General features: G+C 33.0%; 1 protein-coding gene across 2 annotated transcripts in view; it reads left to right on the top strand.

Moving 5' to 3' along the window:
• The window catches only part of LOC133614533 (cell adhesion molecule DSCAM-like), a 299,360-nt gene that overhangs the window by 260,283 nt on the left and 21,112 nt on the right, over positions 1–17,965 (top strand). For both annotated transcript variants that reach the window (XM_072914993.1, XM_072914992.1), the window contains exons 17-27: positions 1,861–1,931; positions 3,301–3,544; positions 5,000–5,146; positions 5,404–5,559; positions 7,012–7,145; positions 7,271–7,424; positions 7,524–7,641; positions 10,142–10,308; positions 10,396–10,494; positions 13,772–13,960; positions 14,040–14,330. In XM_072914993.1, the coding sequence (XP_072771094.1) occupies positions 1,861–1,931; positions 3,301–3,544; positions 5,000–5,146; positions 5,404–5,559; positions 7,012–7,145; positions 7,271–7,424; positions 7,524–7,641; positions 10,142–10,308; positions 10,396–10,494; positions 13,772–13,960; positions 14,040–14,330 (1,770 nt within the window). The remainder of the gene's footprint in view (positions 1–1,860; positions 1,932–3,300; positions 3,545–4,999; positions 5,147–5,403; positions 5,560–7,011; positions 7,146–7,270; positions 7,425–7,523; positions 7,642–10,141; positions 10,309–10,395; positions 10,495–13,771; positions 13,961–14,039; positions 14,331–17,965) is intronic.

Genomic DNA, 17,965 nt, shown 5'->3' with positions numbered 1-17,965 from the left:
TATATATATATATATATATATGTGTGTATATATATATATATATACATATATATATATATATATATATATATATATATATAATTATATATATATTTTAAGTGTTTAGATTTTTTACATTTTTAAAACTTTTTTAAATAAGTGATTAACACTTTCATAAAAAAAAAAAAAATAAAATAAAAAAAAAATTCATTTTATATGTGTAATGTCCTAGAAAAAATTTATGCACTTAAAAAATAAAAACTTATCATGCAGTTATATATATTTAAGAAAAGGACAGTTTTTTCGAGAGAAAAAAAAACAGATTTTCAAGAACTAAAAAAATACATTTATAAAATACATTTTCCGAAAAGAAAAAAAAACTTATTTTGGAAATAAAATAGAATAAAAATCCATTGTGAAAAAATAATAATACATGCCTAATAACACTAAATAAAACATGTATGTTTCAGAAAAAAATCAAAAAGAATATATACATTTTCAAATAAAAATAATTTGTATATTTTGAGGGGGAAAATATTCTACCCACCACCCAAAACTATTTTACTGTTGTATTGTATTTATTTATTAATGTATTTATTTGTTCAAGCAAAACATATAGTCTGTTTTTTAAAGAAAAAATATGATTTTGTTTTGTTCAGAATTTTTTTTTATATATATATATACAAGTTTGATTCACATTTTCATGAAAATGTATTTATAATTTTTTTTTTTTTAAACATATTTGTATTTCTTATTTTCCCGGGAAAAAATACTTGTCTTTTTAGAAAAAAGTTGGATGTTTCTGAGAAGAGACGTGCACATTTAATGGAAAAAAAAAAATACATATATATCTATTTTTTTTTTTTTTAAGTGTTCGGATTTTTTACATTTTTAAATTTTTTTTCAAGAAGTGATTAACATTTTCATAAAAAAAACAAATGTTTTTTTATTTTATATGTGTAATGTCCTAAAAAAAATTTATGCATTTAAAAAAATAAAAACTTATCATGAAGTTATATATATTTAAAAAAAAGGACAGTGTTTTTTCGAGAGAGAAAAAAACATATTTTCAAGAACTAAAAAAATACATTTATCAAATACATTTTCAGAAAAAAAAAAAACGTATTCTGGAAATAAAATAGAATAAAAATTCATTGTGAAAAAAATAATAATAAATGCAAAATAACACTAAATAAAACATGTATGTTTCAGAAAAAAATCAAAAAGAATATATACATTTTCAAATAAAAATAATTTGTATATTTTGAGGGGGAAAATATTCTACCCACCTCCCAAAACTATTTTACTGTTGTATTGTATTTATTTATTAATGTATTTATTTGTTCATGCTATCTATTCTCTACTATTATTCTCCCTATTAGAAAATACTGTTAATAATTAAACACAGCAAATGAACAAATTATTAGTAATCGCTGAGACACGGTAAAAAGGTGAGATAAAATAAGCTCTGCTTCTTCCTACTCCTTTTCAGACATATTAGATTGAGCAATCGTCATCATGTAGTGTTCCTCAATGTAACTTGTTAATAAGTATGTTCCCAAACAAATAAAACCATTACAGGCACATTTATTTAACTCCCAGCTATGATGAAGCATTACATTTCAATTAAGTCCAACATTTGTCACATTTAAATGTTAATACTGTTGTTCTTTTTTAATATGCTGTCAAGCCCCAAGGCCTTGCTGCTGTTTATGACAAACAGTCAGGAGGATCCATTTTTACGTCAACAGCCCCCTCTAGTGAGCTTATGTGTAAAAATGTATGAATATAAAGTAAATAAATTGTCCTTAGTGGCAGATCATCTGTTCCACTTAAGACACGAGTGGCCAATAATGCTGACTGACTGCTCTTATTCTGCAGCCCCAGACGGTCCTCCACAAGATGTCACTCTGGAGCCCACGTCCCCTCAGAGCATCAAGGTGTCCTGGAAGGTAAACTCCACCATCTTTACTTCATATGAGCTCCATATGTATGTATGTATGTATGTGGCATGTTGACAAACTTACTAAGTCCTGTCTTTAAGCTTTGGATGTTGCATTGTGTCATCTGTATAAGACCTCCATTCCTCATTTAGACAATATACAAAGGTATACAATATTTTACCACAAAAATGTATACTATACAGTATTTTGACAACAAAAAGTATTTTAGTTTTTGAGTAAAATATTTATATTTTTGAGAAAAATGCTGTGTTTCTCTCTATATTTGTTTATTCATAGTTAAAATGTATTTTTACAAGTGACTATTTAAAAAAACAACCATATTTTTCTGAAAGAAAAAAGGAGTTTACATTATCTAAAAACAAAACAAAAAGTTGTTTTTAATGGAAAAAAATGACTTAAAAAAATAAAATAATTGGTGTATTTGAAACACACAAAAAAACTATTTATTTTAAAGGAAACCTTTGTATATGTTTTAGAGAAAATATGCATATTTCAAAGAAAAGAGAACACATTTTTTCCAAAATAAAAAGGTCTATTGTCAAGAAAAAACGTTTATTGTGTTAATAAATTGGAGAATTTTGAGAAGAAAAAATATATTTTCCTCGGAAAAAAATCTAAATCAAAGAATGTAAGTAATTTTTATTAACATATATTTAAAATCTGTATTCGTTTTTTCATGATAAAAAATAATTTTTATAAGTGACTATTTAAAAAAAACATATTTTTCTTAAAAAAAGGAGTTTACATTATCTAAAAACAAAACAAAAATAACAATCGGTTTTTAAGGAAAAAAATGACTTTTTTAAATTAAAAAACATTGGTGCATTTGAAACAAAAAAAAACCTATTTTAAAGGAAACCTTTGTATATGTTTTACAGAAAATATGCATATTTCAAAGAAAAGAGTACACAATTTTTCCAAAATAAAAAGGTCTGTTGTCAAGAATTTTTTTTTATTGTATTAATAAATTGTAGAATTTTAAGAAGAAAAAACATATTTTCCCCAGAAGAAAATCTATATTAAAGAATGTAAGACATTTTTATTAACATATATATACTGTATTTTTTAATCTATTTTTTGTTTAAAGTTGTACATCTAAGAGTGGAAGAAGAAAAAAAGATGTATTGGAGTTATTAAAATAAACATGGAATTGAAATGAAGATAGCGTATTAATTGGATTACCTGCTTAAAAATAAGTAATGTTGTAATTTCTACCCTAGTATAGCTTTCACAAAAATGAAATATTATGTAAAATGTAAGATTATCTTCTCCATCAAGACATTGAAGCCGTTGTGTGAACATTTTTTTTTTACCAGCATCCCATTGCTTCTTCTTCTTTCTCCTTTTTTCCCGGCAGCCCCCCCACAGGCACCTGCAAAACGGCGTGATCCGAGGCTACCAGGTGGGCTACAGGGAGTACAGTCCCGGGGGAAACCACCAGTTTACCATCATCAGCGTGGACACGACAGGAGACACCACAGAGAACATCGTGCTGGACGACCTGAAGAAGTTCACTCAGTACAGCATGGTCGTTCAGGCTGCGAACAGAGCCGGGACCGGACCGTCCTCACAGCAGGTGGTCACCAAGACCCTGGAGGACGGTAAGCAGGATGTGTCCGTGACAGTTTACATATTTATTGTATTTCATCTTGCAGTGGTTTATTTTGTGCTTTGGTTTCTGTTTTGATGCCATTTCATCCAATATTTAGCCTCACTGGGCCTAAACTCAAAGCTACTGTAGACCATTTCAATTATAGTGAAATGCTACCATCTAGTGGACAACTTTAGAAAACATGACATAGTGTTATTGAAAGGTATTACAAAAAAGTCAAAATTTTTGAGAAATAATTCATATTTTTTAAGACTTTAGCTCAAAAAAATACTATACTTCTTTATAAAAAAAAAACGGTGTATTTGAAACAAAACTGATTTGAAAGGAAACCTCTGTATATGTTTTAGAGGAAAATATGCATATTTCAAAGAAAAGAGTAGACAACTTTTCCAAAATAAAAAAAGGTTTATTGTCAAGAAAAATGTGTTATTGTATTAATTAATTGTAGAATTTTGAGAAGAAAAAACAAATTTTCCCTGAAAACAAAATCTAAATTAAAGAATGTAAGCAATTTTTATTAACATATATATTTAAAAAAATATATTTTTTTTTTGTTTAAAGTTGTACATCGGAGAGAAAAAAAAAAAAAAAACGTATTGGAGTTATTGGAATAAACATGGAATTGTATATGTAGAAATTAAGATAGTGTATTAATTGGATCACCTGTTTTAAAATAAGTAATGTTGTAATTTCTACAGCTTTCACAAAAATGAAATATTATTTAAAAAACATTTTGGGTAAAAATATTGTATTTTCCACCAAAATAATATATATTCACGGTAAAACAGTTTGATTATTATATTTTCCAGAGGAAATATGTTGCCGACTTAGGGGTAAACTTTTGTATTTGTAAGGAGAAAAAAGTAATATACTTCCCTCCAAAAATGTGTGTATTTAATATTTAATATCATTGTTTGAAATCATATTTAGTTTATTTTTCAAGGAACAAGTGGAACACAATTAAGGACAATGAAGCTTAAAAACTTTTTTTTTAAATTTCAATTTAAAGAAACTTTTTTTTTCAAGCAAAAACATCATATTATTGTAATACTCTTTTAATATTATTTTACCCAGGTAAAAAGTACAGTACATATCGCTCAGGAATAAGAAAAAGTTGTTATATTGTGTGAATAAAAAGTAACTCCGTGGAAAAAAACATGTTGCGAATGTCAACAACTATTGTATTGTATTCACAATAAAATAAATTTTTTTTAACTTTAAGGTGAAAAATGCAGTGCACAGCTTTTTTTAATTTGCATTTTGAGTCTTTTTAGTATTTTTATTTATTGAATTATATTTTGATAATAGTAATACTTTTGAGTACTGTGAATCACAGAGCAACAAATCTAACATTAATACCAGAACAAATATAGTCTTTATTTTACCGTTTATCCTTATTTTTTAGTTTTATTTATTTATATTTTCTCCCTCTCTGTATCTTCAGTCCCTTCGCGGCCTCCTGAGAACGTGCTGGCCGTGGCCAAGTCTCCAGAGGTGATTTCCCTGTCCTGGATCCCGCTGCCCAGAGAGGCCCTGAATGGCAACCTGCAGGGCTACAGGGTCATCTACTGGGCCAACCTGCCTGATGGAGGTATTAACATATACCACACTCTCATTATACACGGATCAATGCTGTGGAAGATTGCTAATTACTACTTTTCAAGTATTTTTTTTTTTACTGTGTTTTTGTGAATTGTCCACTACAGAGCACTAATATAACATTGGTCTTGCACTTCATCATCCCATTCTTTGTACAGCCTTAACTTCAAGTATAGCAGTAACAGATTTCAATGAATATTGAGCATAGACATTTTAGTACAATAAATGCATGATCTCATCGTGTGTCAGAACTGGGTGAAATTCGTAACGTCACCACGATTCAGCCATCTTTGGAGTTGGATGGTCTAGAGAAGTACACCAACTACAGCATCCAGGTGTTAGCCTTCACCAACGCAGGAGACGGTGTCCGGAGTGAGCAGATCTATGTGCGCACCAAAGAGGATGGTACGGAACCAGCCTGGCAAATAAATATGAATATATTATTTTGACATATTCAGATTGGAATTTAACTGAATTTGTTTATTTTTGTATGTATATAAAAAAAGCATTTAACCGTTTTTCCAAAAATGTACCGTTTTTCAAAATAAATTAAAAATAATTAGTTATTTTCTGGAACAAATACACTTTTCTTTTTTATAAATTGTTTCCCCGCAAAAAATTTAAAAAAAAATAAAATGCATGTAAAATTAAGTGTTTTGTTTTAAAAAAAAATATATAATAATAATTACATTTATTAAAATAGTATATTTTCAGGAAAAAAAAAAAAAATTGAAGAAAATGTGTATCTTTTCCCAAAGAGTCCTATTCCTTTTAAAGAAAAAAATACCTATATTTTCTCCAAAAAAGCTATATTAAAACACAACTTTTAGAATGATTTTTAACAAAAACAATTCTTCTATTTTAATGTCAAATAGAACATGTATAGTATATGTATAGTTTCCTCCACAAAAAAAAAATCCTCAAAAGTTTTTAAAATTGTCTGTTGACAATTAAAAAAAAGTCATATTTTTTCTATAAAAACAGGTGTATATTTTGCCCCAAAAGATGCATATTTTTTGAAAAACAAAAAAGGTTTTACAACAATTATTGTTATATTTTTAAGCTAAATAAAACGTGAAAAACATAATATGGTACATTTTTAAACAAAAACAAATCCTCAAAAAGTTAGAAAAAAAAGTTATGTTTAAAAAAAAAAACATACCTTTTTTTCTTTTAATTTCCACTATTTAAAAAATCACATTTATATAGAAAAAAATAACTGATATATTCTAAAGAAAATAAATGACTATTTTCATTACAATTTTGTACATCTATTTTATATATTCACTTTTCGTGGAAAACATAACAGTGTATTTTCTAAAAAAAAAAATCCCCCAAAAAGTTTTAAAGCTTTTGTATTGTCAAGAAAAACGTTGAACATTTTCAACGATAAAAAGTACATACTTTAAAAAAAAAAAGTATATTTGTAAGGAAACATGCAAATTTTAGGAAAATAATTATTATATTTTAAAGAAAATTAAGGATGCCTTTTTATGGATAACATAATATGGTATATTCAACAACAAAACACCCCACCTCCCCAATTTTTATTTTTTTTAATGTTTATTTTCATTTTTTAAATACAGAAATAACTGTACATGTCCTACCTCCTAAAACTTGGCTAGGTTCAATGAGTTTTAAGTTGTATATTTTTAAGGAAAAACTGTTATATTTTTTCAGTAAAAGTTAAAGTAAAAGAGAAGACTCTTATTTTTCAAGAAAAAAAAGGAATTACATTTTAAGAAATAAACATTTAATTTAATGAATGAAAATAAAGACTACATTTCGGAACCATGATTTTTTTTTTCCAAGACCCTCAATTGAATTTAACTTTTTTTTTTTCCTCTACATTTCAAGTTCCCGGGCCTCCTGCAGGTGTGAAGGCGGCGGCCTCCAGCAGCTCCGTGGTGTTTGTCTCCTGGCTGCCTCCTCTCAAGCTCAATGGCATCATCAGGAAATACATCGTCTTCTGCTCGAACCTGCACCCGATGGTAATAGTGTGTGTGTGCCACAGGGTCATACAGCTCCATTTTTTTGCCCCTTACTCTTTCCCCACAACCACTTGTATTCACTTCTACGATGATACAGTATTCTTTTCGCCCTCTCGCATTTACAGGTGATGAGTGAGTTTGAGGCCTCCCCTGACGCCTACTTCTACAGGATCCCCAACCTGGCTCGCAACAGGCAGTACAGCATCTGGGTGGTGGCTGTGACTGCCGCAGGTCACGGCAACAACAGTGACAAGATCACGGTGGAGCCTCTGGCTAAAGGTACTACTGTCAGCTGCTTTTCACGTTACTATTTCTGTTTTTTTTTATCACTCTGTTTTTCATGTATTTCTATGTTTTCTGCCTGTTTGTGTTGTGAAGCTCCAGCCAGGATTCTAACCTTCAACGGCACGGTGACCACGCCTTGGATGAAGGATATTGTCCTACCCTGCAAAGCCGTAGGAGATCCTCCTCCAACCATCAAGTGGCTAAAGGGGAAGTAAGTCACACATTAGCAGTGTTTTTATACGAATAAAAGGCGCTGCATCACTGGGAGTGGGTGGCGACCGTCCCTTTAACCTCATTTCTGATCTCTCCTCACCTTCCTTCTACCTCACTTCTACCCCACCTTCCCGCCTTCTCTCGGGGGCAGTTTTCCTTTGGTGGGTGGCACCCCCTTGTCTCATCCGGGGACTGGTGGGTGGCTAATAACAGTGGGGGATGATTCAGCCTGAATGTCCTCCCCTAGAGGCCAGTCTGGGCGCTGCAATAGGGTTGGCTGACCATCTTTGGGTCCCTGGGGTGGTGTCCTCTGGGTTCTTAAATTTCGCAAATTTTTCTGTGTATTTTACACCCACAAAAATAACTTTAAAAAACTTTTAAAAAATTGTTATATTATCTTGGTCATGTGACATGTTGGGGCAGTTAAAAAAAAAATCAAATAATAAGAACAACTACAAGAGGCAATTCCTGAAGGAATGTGTGAATGTTCCAATGCTCAAAAGCGGGATTTTTTTTTAATTATTAGGACCATGAATGTCCTGGATGAGCTGAATTGGTTGGTGTTGGAGTTGTTTAAATCGGGCAAGAAATTTTAAAGTAGTAAATAGTATTAGGGAATTTCGGGAAAAGCGAGATTTTTTGGGAAAAGGGTAAAAAACCTGAATGGTCTGAATGAGTTGAAATGGTTGTCGTTGGAATTTTTCAAATCGGTCGAGAAATGTTGAAGTAGTAACATTTTTAATTGAGTATTGGTATTATGGAATTCCTGGAATTTCGGGAAAACCGGGAATTTTTCCAGTTCAAAAAACAGCTTTGGTTTTTTTTGTCCTGATTAAGAGGACTGATTTGACGGTAGAACGGTAGAAGTGGGTTGAAAAATGTGGAAGGAGTAGACACCATATAAAAAGGGTGGAAAACCAAGAATTCTGGAAAGTCTGGAATTTTTTTAAACTTGGAAAAGGGGAAGTTTGTATATTCTGGAAGGTGGAATGTGTTGAAGGTGGAATGGTTTAAATTGGTTGAAAAAGGTGGAAATGGTGGAAGTTTGAAAAATGGCCAATTCATTTTGAATGGGAAAAATGTCCAGGAAAACCTGGAATTCTGGGAAATCTGGGAAATGTTGGAATTTGTCAAGGGAAAGCCTGCGATTCTCGAATAGGCTGAACAGTTTGAGGTTGGAACGGTTTGAATTGGGTGAAATTTGGAGCATTCACACAATAATATTAGCAGGACCTGGCAGGAACTCATGCAGTCGAATCAGCACTTAGTATTTTCCGGGCTATAGAGCGCACTGGTATTTAAGCCGCACCCACCAAATTTAAAAAAATATATCTATGTTTTTACATATATTAGCGACCATAAGCCGCAAAAATATTTTGTAAATGTTTATTTAAATACCTTAATTGTCTCCAAACGGTGTCTGTCACACGGCAGTAAAATGGCTGATCAAACAAAACAGAAGTCATTGTCATAGATCCACTAGCTGCCGAAGCTAGCTCTCCAATCTGCTAAGCAGACTCAATAACTCCGCGGCGACGTTTTGGTGAATTTACGAAACTGAAACAATACAAATTAGGTTAGCATATTAGTTAATGCTAACGATGCTAGTATCATTACATTACGATAGCACGTACAAATATGCATGAAAACACTCCAACAGACATCACACGTGTGACAGTTTAGTGAGCATGACTAGTTTTAGTTACATTGTAAAACTCACAAATGTTGATTGGAGTGATGAATGAAGAATGCTTTCAAACAAAAACGCTGCAGACAAATGGAAGGCCAAACAGGACTTATACTTCCGGTTCAAGGGACGAAACTGGAAGTACATTTTCAGACCGCAGCACCTGCAGGGAGAGAACTCGTCCTAAATAGAATAGAATAGAGTTTTATTTGTCATTATTACAGTGAACAGGTTCAAAGAACAACAAAATTGGAGCAGATCCCCTAAGGTGCATACACAATAATTTAGTCATATAAATAGTAAAACAAAAAGATAAAAAAGAGGCTATGTATCTATATATTATGTATATATCCACACACATGCACATATGCATACATATACATATACACATATAACATATATTATTGCACAATAACATATTACATTATTGCACTAAAGATGGCACAATAGTACAAATAATAACACACCTTTTCAGTGTCTGTTGATGTTGAAAACTATTTGTTTAATACAAAACATTATGGCCGTTGGCAAAGAAAAATCCTTGAATTACCTGCAAGTTTTATAAGAGTGTCAAAGAGTAGGAAAAAAGTAGTGTTTTATAGTATGAAAAAATAGGATATTATTAAATGCAATTTGACTCTTAATCGTTCGTCTGTAGGAAAATGTGCCAACAAATGTTTCCGCACAGCGCCATCTGCTGGATTTAGTGAAGCACAGGTATTAGTCAATGTACTATGAAATGATATAATTGCACATATTCAGATGATAATCCATCATTCAGTCGTTATATTGTGACATTGTGTCGTTCCAGCACCAACGGGACGCCCACACCCGTCCTGGTCGACGGCCGGCGAAGCGTCCACAGCAACGGCAGCTTCATCATCCGCACCGTGAAAGCCGAGGATTCTGGGAACTACAGCTGCGTGGCCAGCAACAACTGGGGCTCGGATGAGATCACGCTTAACCTGCAGGTTCAAGGTACGGTCGCCACGGAGACGTGCGACAGGCAATGTTTTTCGAGTCATGGCGAGATCCTGAATGGTTCTGATTCCCCTGCATCCTCAGTGCCTCCTGATCAGCCTCGTCTCACAGTGACCAAGACCACCACCACGTCCATCACGTTGTCATGGATACCAGGAGACAATGGCGGGAGCTCCATCAGAGGTGACATAAAAATACAAGTACAACATCATGAGAATAAGTGTTAGAGATGTAACATTCCCGCACAAATCCAGTCTTCTGAACGGCTCATGTTAGTGAACTATGAGAACCGATTCCCAGCCTTTTAAAAAAATATGCACATGCAGATATAGAAAATGAGTTATAGTAAACCTAGCAGTTTTTGGATTTAATTATTTCTATTTAAAAACACACGAACACACACACACAAACACACGCACACACATTTATATATATATATATATATATATATATATACAGTATATATATATATATATGTGTGTATGTATGTATGTATGTATGTAAATGTATATATGCATGTATATATGTACGTATGTATATACGTACATATATACATATGTATGTAGTATGTATGTATATAAATATGGATTTATATTTATGTATATATGTGTATATATATTTATATATATATATATATATATATAGTATGTATATATAGTATGTATGTATGTAAATGTATATATGCATGTATGTATATAAGTATGGATTTATATTTATGTATATATGTGTATGTATATATATATATATATATATATATATATATATATATATATATATATATATATATATATATATATATATATATATACTGTATATTTATATATATATATATATATATGTGTGTGTGTGTGTATATGTATATATGTGTATATACTGTATGTACAGTATATACACATATATACTGTACACCCCATATATATGTATGTTGGGACGGCGTGGCGAGGTTGGGAGAGTGGCCGTGCCAGCAACCTGAGGGTTCCTGGTTCAATCCCCACCTTCTACCAACCTTGTCACGTCTGTTGGGTCCTTGAGCAAGACACTTCACCCTTGCTCCTGATGGGTCGTGGTTAGGGCCTTGCATGGCAGCTCTCGCCATCAGTGTGTGGGAATGGGTGAATGTGGAAATAGTGTCAAAGCGCTTTGAGTACCTTGAAGGTAGGAAAGTGCTATACAAGTATAACCCATTTACCATTTGTATGTGTATATATATATATATATATATATATATATATATATATATATATATATATATATATATATATATACATATATATATATATATAATTTTTTTGTTTGTGTTGTTGTTTTTTATTCAATTTAAAAATAAATGATTTACACTAACAATAATATTTTTTTGGTTGAGGGAAAATTCAGACTAGTGATGTCACTGTCAAAGCATGGAAATATGGCACCGTCATATGGTATGTTTACATGGAATTTATTTTTATTTTTATAATAGTCAATATTTCTGAATAATTCCCACAAACAGAGTAATATTTGTGTAAATGTAAACTATTCTGAAGCAGATCTTTTCTTATAACTGACACTAGTGATCATTTCCTTGACAAAATAAACAACTACGGCGTGGCGCAGTGGGAGAATGGCCGTGCGCGACCCGAGGGTCCCTGGTTCAATCCCCACCTAGTACAAACCTCGTCATGTCCTGAGTGGCTGGACACTTTTTACTCTCGGTGTCTCCTAGCCGCTGTGGAGAATGCATATATATTTTTAAGAGATCTTTCTTTATTCATAGTCATGTTTAAAGCAGCTAATATTTTCCCATGTGTACTCTTTATGCTTGTATCTTATGTCCGCAAGTAAACTCTGTGCCTTACCTTGAAGGCGTTCGAATGTGGGAGTGTGAAGTACTCCCTTTTTACCTTATCTGTATTAGAACAATGAGGCTGTATTCCATTCTGGGCAGGGTGGGGGCTGTTTTCATACTTAATAAGCTGTCACTTTCCGTTTGATTTTCAGACCGCTTCTAGATGCTGGTATTACCGCATTGTAGGGGTGGTCTCCTAAAGCTTTAGTAAAACTTGATAATATTCCTATTCTGTCTTGATGGTCCTTCTTACTCAACATATATGTCATCTGAAAGAATTTGGGATTGACCAGTGACTTTTAATCCCTGAGAGGAAGGCTGGTCAGACGCGACAATTTGGGGGCTTCGTCCGAGATGACACGATGAGCGCTTGTATCTTATCTAAGTCATAGTCTAAAAATGCATTGTCCCATCGATAACGTGACATCATCGCGCTCGGAATATATATATATATATATATATATATATATATATATATATATATATATATATATATATATATATATATATATATATATATATATATATATATTGGGGTGTGGGAAAAAATCGACACGTGCGATTCAGAATCGATTCTCATTTTTAAAAAAATCGATTTAAAAAAAAAAAATGTTATTAACATTTTTTTTATTTTTTTTTATTTATTTTTTTTAATTAATCAATCCAACAAAACAATACACAGCAATACCATAACAATGCAATCCAATTCCAAAACCAAACCCGACCCAGCAACACTCAGAACTGCAATAAACAGAGCAATTGAGAGGAGATACAAACATGACACAGAACAAACCAAAAGTAGTGAAACAAAAATGAATATTATCAACAACAGTATCAATATTAGTTACAATTTCAACATAGCAGTGATTAAAAATCCCTCATTGACATTATCAATAGACATTTATAAAAATAAAATAAAAAAAACAATAGTGTCACAGTGGCTTACACTTGCATCACATCTCATAAGCTTGACAACACACTGTGTTCAATATTTTCACAAAGATAAAATAAGTCATATTTTTGGGTCATTTAATAGTTAAAACAAATTTACATTATTGCAGTTGATAAAACATTGTCCTTTACAATTATAAAAGCTTTTTAACAAAAATCTACTACTCTGCTTGCATGTCAGCAGGTAGATCCTGCTGAAATCCTATGTATTGAATGCATAGAGAATCCTTTTGAATCGGGAAAAAATCGTTTTTGAATCGAGAATCGTGTTGAATTGGAAAAAAAAGATCGAGTGGCGTGGCGTAGTGGAAGAATGGCCGTGCGCGACCCGAGGGTCCCTGGTTCAATCCCCACCTAGTACCAACCTCGTCATGTCCGTTGTGTCCTGAGCAAGACACTTCACCCTTGCTCCTGATGGGTGCTGGTTAGCGCCTTGCATGGCCGCTCCCTCCATCAGTGTGTGAATGTGTGTGTGAATGGGTAAATGTGGAAGTAGTGTCAAAGCGCTTTGAGTACCTTGAAGGTAGAAAAGCGCTATACAAGTACAACCCATTTATTTATTTATCATTTAACTAATTTAAAAAACTATCATAAATCCCATCTCTACCATGTATTGGCCTTGCTAAACAGGAAATGGGAACTATTGCGCTAAAATGATGTATTTTATAATGGTGTCCTCTCCAGGCTACATCCTACAGTACTCGGAGGACAACAGCGAGCAGTGGGGTAGTTTCCCCATCAGCCCCAGCGAACGATCGTACCGCCTTGAAAACCTCAAGTGTGGCACCTGGTACAAATTCACCTTGACGGCCCAGAATGCAGTGGGGCCGGGGCGGATCAGTGAGATCATCGAAGCTAAAACCCACGGGAAAGGTAGCGGAGCGAAAGATGCTGACGGTGTCATGAATCCAAGATGCTGATGATGCTGAGGAACCATTTGTTTGTTCATCAGAGCCTCAGTTTGCCAAAGAGCACGAACTCTTCACCAGCATCAACTTCACGCGAGCGAGGCTCAACCTGGTCGGCTGGAACAACGGCGGCTGTCCGATCACCTCCTTCATACTGGAGTACAAGGCCGTGGACTCGGCCACCTGGACCACCGCCCAGCGGCCGACGCTGACCAAGACGTACGTCCTCTACGACCTGCAGGAGGCCACCTGGTACGACTTGCAGATGAAGGTCGTCAACAGTGCTGGCTCAGCAGAAAAGAAGATCACCTTCGCCACGCTCAATGCGGACGGAAGTGAGTCGTAACAACACATAATATTGTGCGCTTTGACAGTTTAAATGGGAAATACACCAATTGTTGACGCAGTGGTCTAGTGGGCAGCTTCAAAGCACAATGTGGGGAATCTAACCTGCGGGTCTTTCTCACAGATGTTACATTTTGAGCATTTCCATAGGGTGTTGCTGTAAATGTTGTATTTAAAAAAAATAGCAATAGAGAAATTAAATACATATTTGTATGTGTAATTTAATATACAACACGTTTTATGGTATTGTTCATGTTTTATTGGAATTTACTCTAATTAATTAGTATTTCACAAAATGTTATTGTAGTTCTTTGCAGAGATAGTTATGGTTATGGTTTGACTTTATTTCTGACATGCATGTGTTTAGAATATGACACACCACATATTCCCAGTTTCTTGTTACATGTCTGAAAAGAAGTAGGAAGAAGTAGAGCTTATAAAGATATAAAATCTTTGGAAAAATGCAGGAATTTTAGATGAAGGAAATTCCAACAAATGTTATGCTTGACTATGTGTTGTTGTTTTTTCCCCAATACTTACATATTGGTATTTATTAGCTTATTTTTTTACAATACTTAAATTTTTTTTTTAATATATATTATTCGATTTTGTTGTGGAAATCTACATAAATAACAGCATTAACATGGAATTTAGCAAAAGTGAATTTTAGTCTCTTAACAGGAAACTTACTCTAAAGACTTTGGAAAATTCCTGAAATTGTAATTAAATTTACACAGAAATTGATGTAATTGTAGTTTAAAAAAAATAAAAAATTAGATATATATATATATATAATCTATGTCATTATTTATGATTTAATATTTTATTTATGATTTAATATTTTTGTTAAGTAAGAAACTATAAAAAAATTTACGAGTGCAAAAGTAAATGTTAGCCTCTTAACAAGTAACTAAGTCTAAATACTTTGGAACATTCCAGAAATTGTAAATTAACAAAATTTTAAATCAGGAGTTGATGTAATTGTAGTTTTATATACATATATATATATATATATATACATATATATATATATATATATATATATATATATATATATATATATATATATATATATATATATATATATATATATATATATATATATATATATAATTTATTTATTTTTATTTTTATTTTTTTTTCATAAATGTGTGTATGTTTTATTATGTAAATACAGTAAGTAGTAAGTGCAAAAGTGAATCTTGGTCTTTTAACTGAAAACTAATTGTAAATGCTTTGGAAAATTCCAGAAATTTCATAGGAATGAAATTGCCACCGGAATGTATGTAATTGTAGTTTTAAAAATATATTTTTAAGAATTTATATATTTTTTGTTATATTAATAAAAAATAAACAAGACTAGTCAAAACTGAAGGTCAGTTTCTTAACAGACAACTTTTTCAAAAAGTTGTCTCTTGGTTAAAAAACCCCATGAAAAATCATTATTAATATGATCAATACTACAGACCATATCCAATCACGTACATGTGGAGGATTTTTTTCAGGTAAATGGTCCCTTGACCACATGGTTCCTTTCAGGTGCTTTGTTAGCTTCACAGCTAAATGACGTGTTTTCTGTTTCGCTTCCAGTGAAGTAAGAAAGAAGCTTCCTTCATATTTTTACTGAACATCTTGTATTTTCCCACGCCAGCCACACTGACAGGACGCTTTAAGCGACGTGATGGGAGCGACATTTATTTCTTTTTTTCCATTTACTTTGAGGGCTTTTTTTTTAGAAGAGTAAGCTGCCTGTCAGAGTGTGTGTGTGGTTGTTCTTCCTGCGTTGGCGTCAATTTGACAGCTTGGGGGCGAAAGAAGCGGCAAACCTCCTCTACTCCTACCTGAAGAGAATAAGGAAGAGCTGTATTCAGGGACCGTCAACAAATGCCTCATTGTTATCTGCTGCAAAACCCCGATAATAATACAGTACTTTACTATCTGACGGATGCAAATTTGTATTGTTTTTCCTTTAACATTATGTTGTGTTACCTTACGTTATGCTACGTTATGTTAAGTTACACTACTATATTTTGCGCTGCTTTATAGGGGTGCAGCCCTTTGAGGCACTTGTGATTAAGGGCTATACAAATAAACTTTGATTGATTGATTGAGTGATTCAAATCCATTCTTGAAAATTATGAATTGATTTAGAATCGGATTATTAAGAATCGTCATTCAGATGGGAATCAATATTTTTGAGCACTCCTACTACTTCACGCTACTTTATGCGACATTACGCTGTGTTATGTTATGCTACGTTACACTATGTTACACTAACGCTACGTTACACTGCATTAGATAACACTACATTACATTACGCTCTGTTAGGCTACACAATCTTATATTATGCTACGGTATGCTATGCTACATTATGCTATGCTGCGTTATGCTATGCTACGTTAGGCTCTGCAACATTAGGCTACGTTATGTTATATTATGTTATTCACTGTTACGCTACGTTGTGCCATGCTACGCTACATTACACTATGCTACGCTAAATTACCTTATGTTATGTTACGTTATGTTATGATACGCTACCCTACACTACATTACATTGTGTTATGCTATGTTGTGTTACACTATGTTGTGTCACGCTATTTTTTGTTACGCTATTTTTTGTTACGCTATTTTTTGTTACGCTATTTTTTGTTACGCTATTTTATGTTGCGCTATTTTATGTTGCGCTATTTTATGTTGCGCTATTTTATGTTACGCTATTTTATGTTACGCTATTTTATGTTACGCTATTTTATGTTACACTATGTTATGTTACGCTATGTTATGTTACGGTATGCTATGCTACGTTAGGCTCTGCAACATTAGGCTACGTTATGTTGTATTATGTTATTCACTGTTACGCTACGTTGTGCCATGCTACGCTACATTACACTATGCTACGCTAAATTACCTTATGTTATCTGTGTTGGCCCTGCGATGAGGTGGCGACTTGTCCAGGGTGTACCCCGCCTTCCGCCCGATTGTAGCTGAGATAGGCTCCAGCGCCCCCCGCTACCCCAAAAGGGAATAAGCGGTAGAAAATGGATGGATGTTACTTTATGTTATGATACGCTACCCTACACTACATTACATTGTGTTATGCTATGTTGTGTTACACTATATTGTGTCACGCTATTTTATGTTACGCTATTTTATGTTACGCTATTTTATGTTACGCTATTTTATGTTACGCTATGTTTTGTTACGCTATGTTATGTTACGCTGTGTTGTGTTACGCTGTGTTGTGTTACGTTACGCTGCCTTAGGCTATACAATGTTACGTTATGCCATGTTATGCCATGCTACTTTACGCTGTGCTGCGTTATGCTATCCTACGTTAGGCTATGCTACGTTAAGCTACGCTGTGTTATGTTATATTATGTTATTCTCTGTAACGCTGCACTGCGCCATGCTACGCTACATTACGCTATGCTACGCTACATTATCTTATGTTATGTTACGTTATGTTATGGTACCCTACCCTACACTACATTACGTTGTGTATGCTGTATTATGTTACGTTACACGCCTACGTTATGTTATGCTACACTATGTTATGTTGCGCTCTACTACATTGTTATTTTACTCTATTTTATGTTGTGTTGCGCTGTCACGTAATATTACATTA

Source organism: Nerophis lumbriciformis, linkage group LG17, assembly GCF_033978685.3.
Source record: "Nerophis lumbriciformis linkage group LG17, RoL_Nlum_v2.1, whole genome shotgun sequence".
NCBI classification, from domain to species: Eukaryota; Metazoa; Chordata; class Actinopteri; order Syngnathiformes; family Syngnathidae; genus Nerophis; species Nerophis lumbriciformis.
The sequence above is the reverse complement of the archived record's forward strand: the minus strand, read 5'-3'. Positions and strand labels throughout refer to the sequence as shown.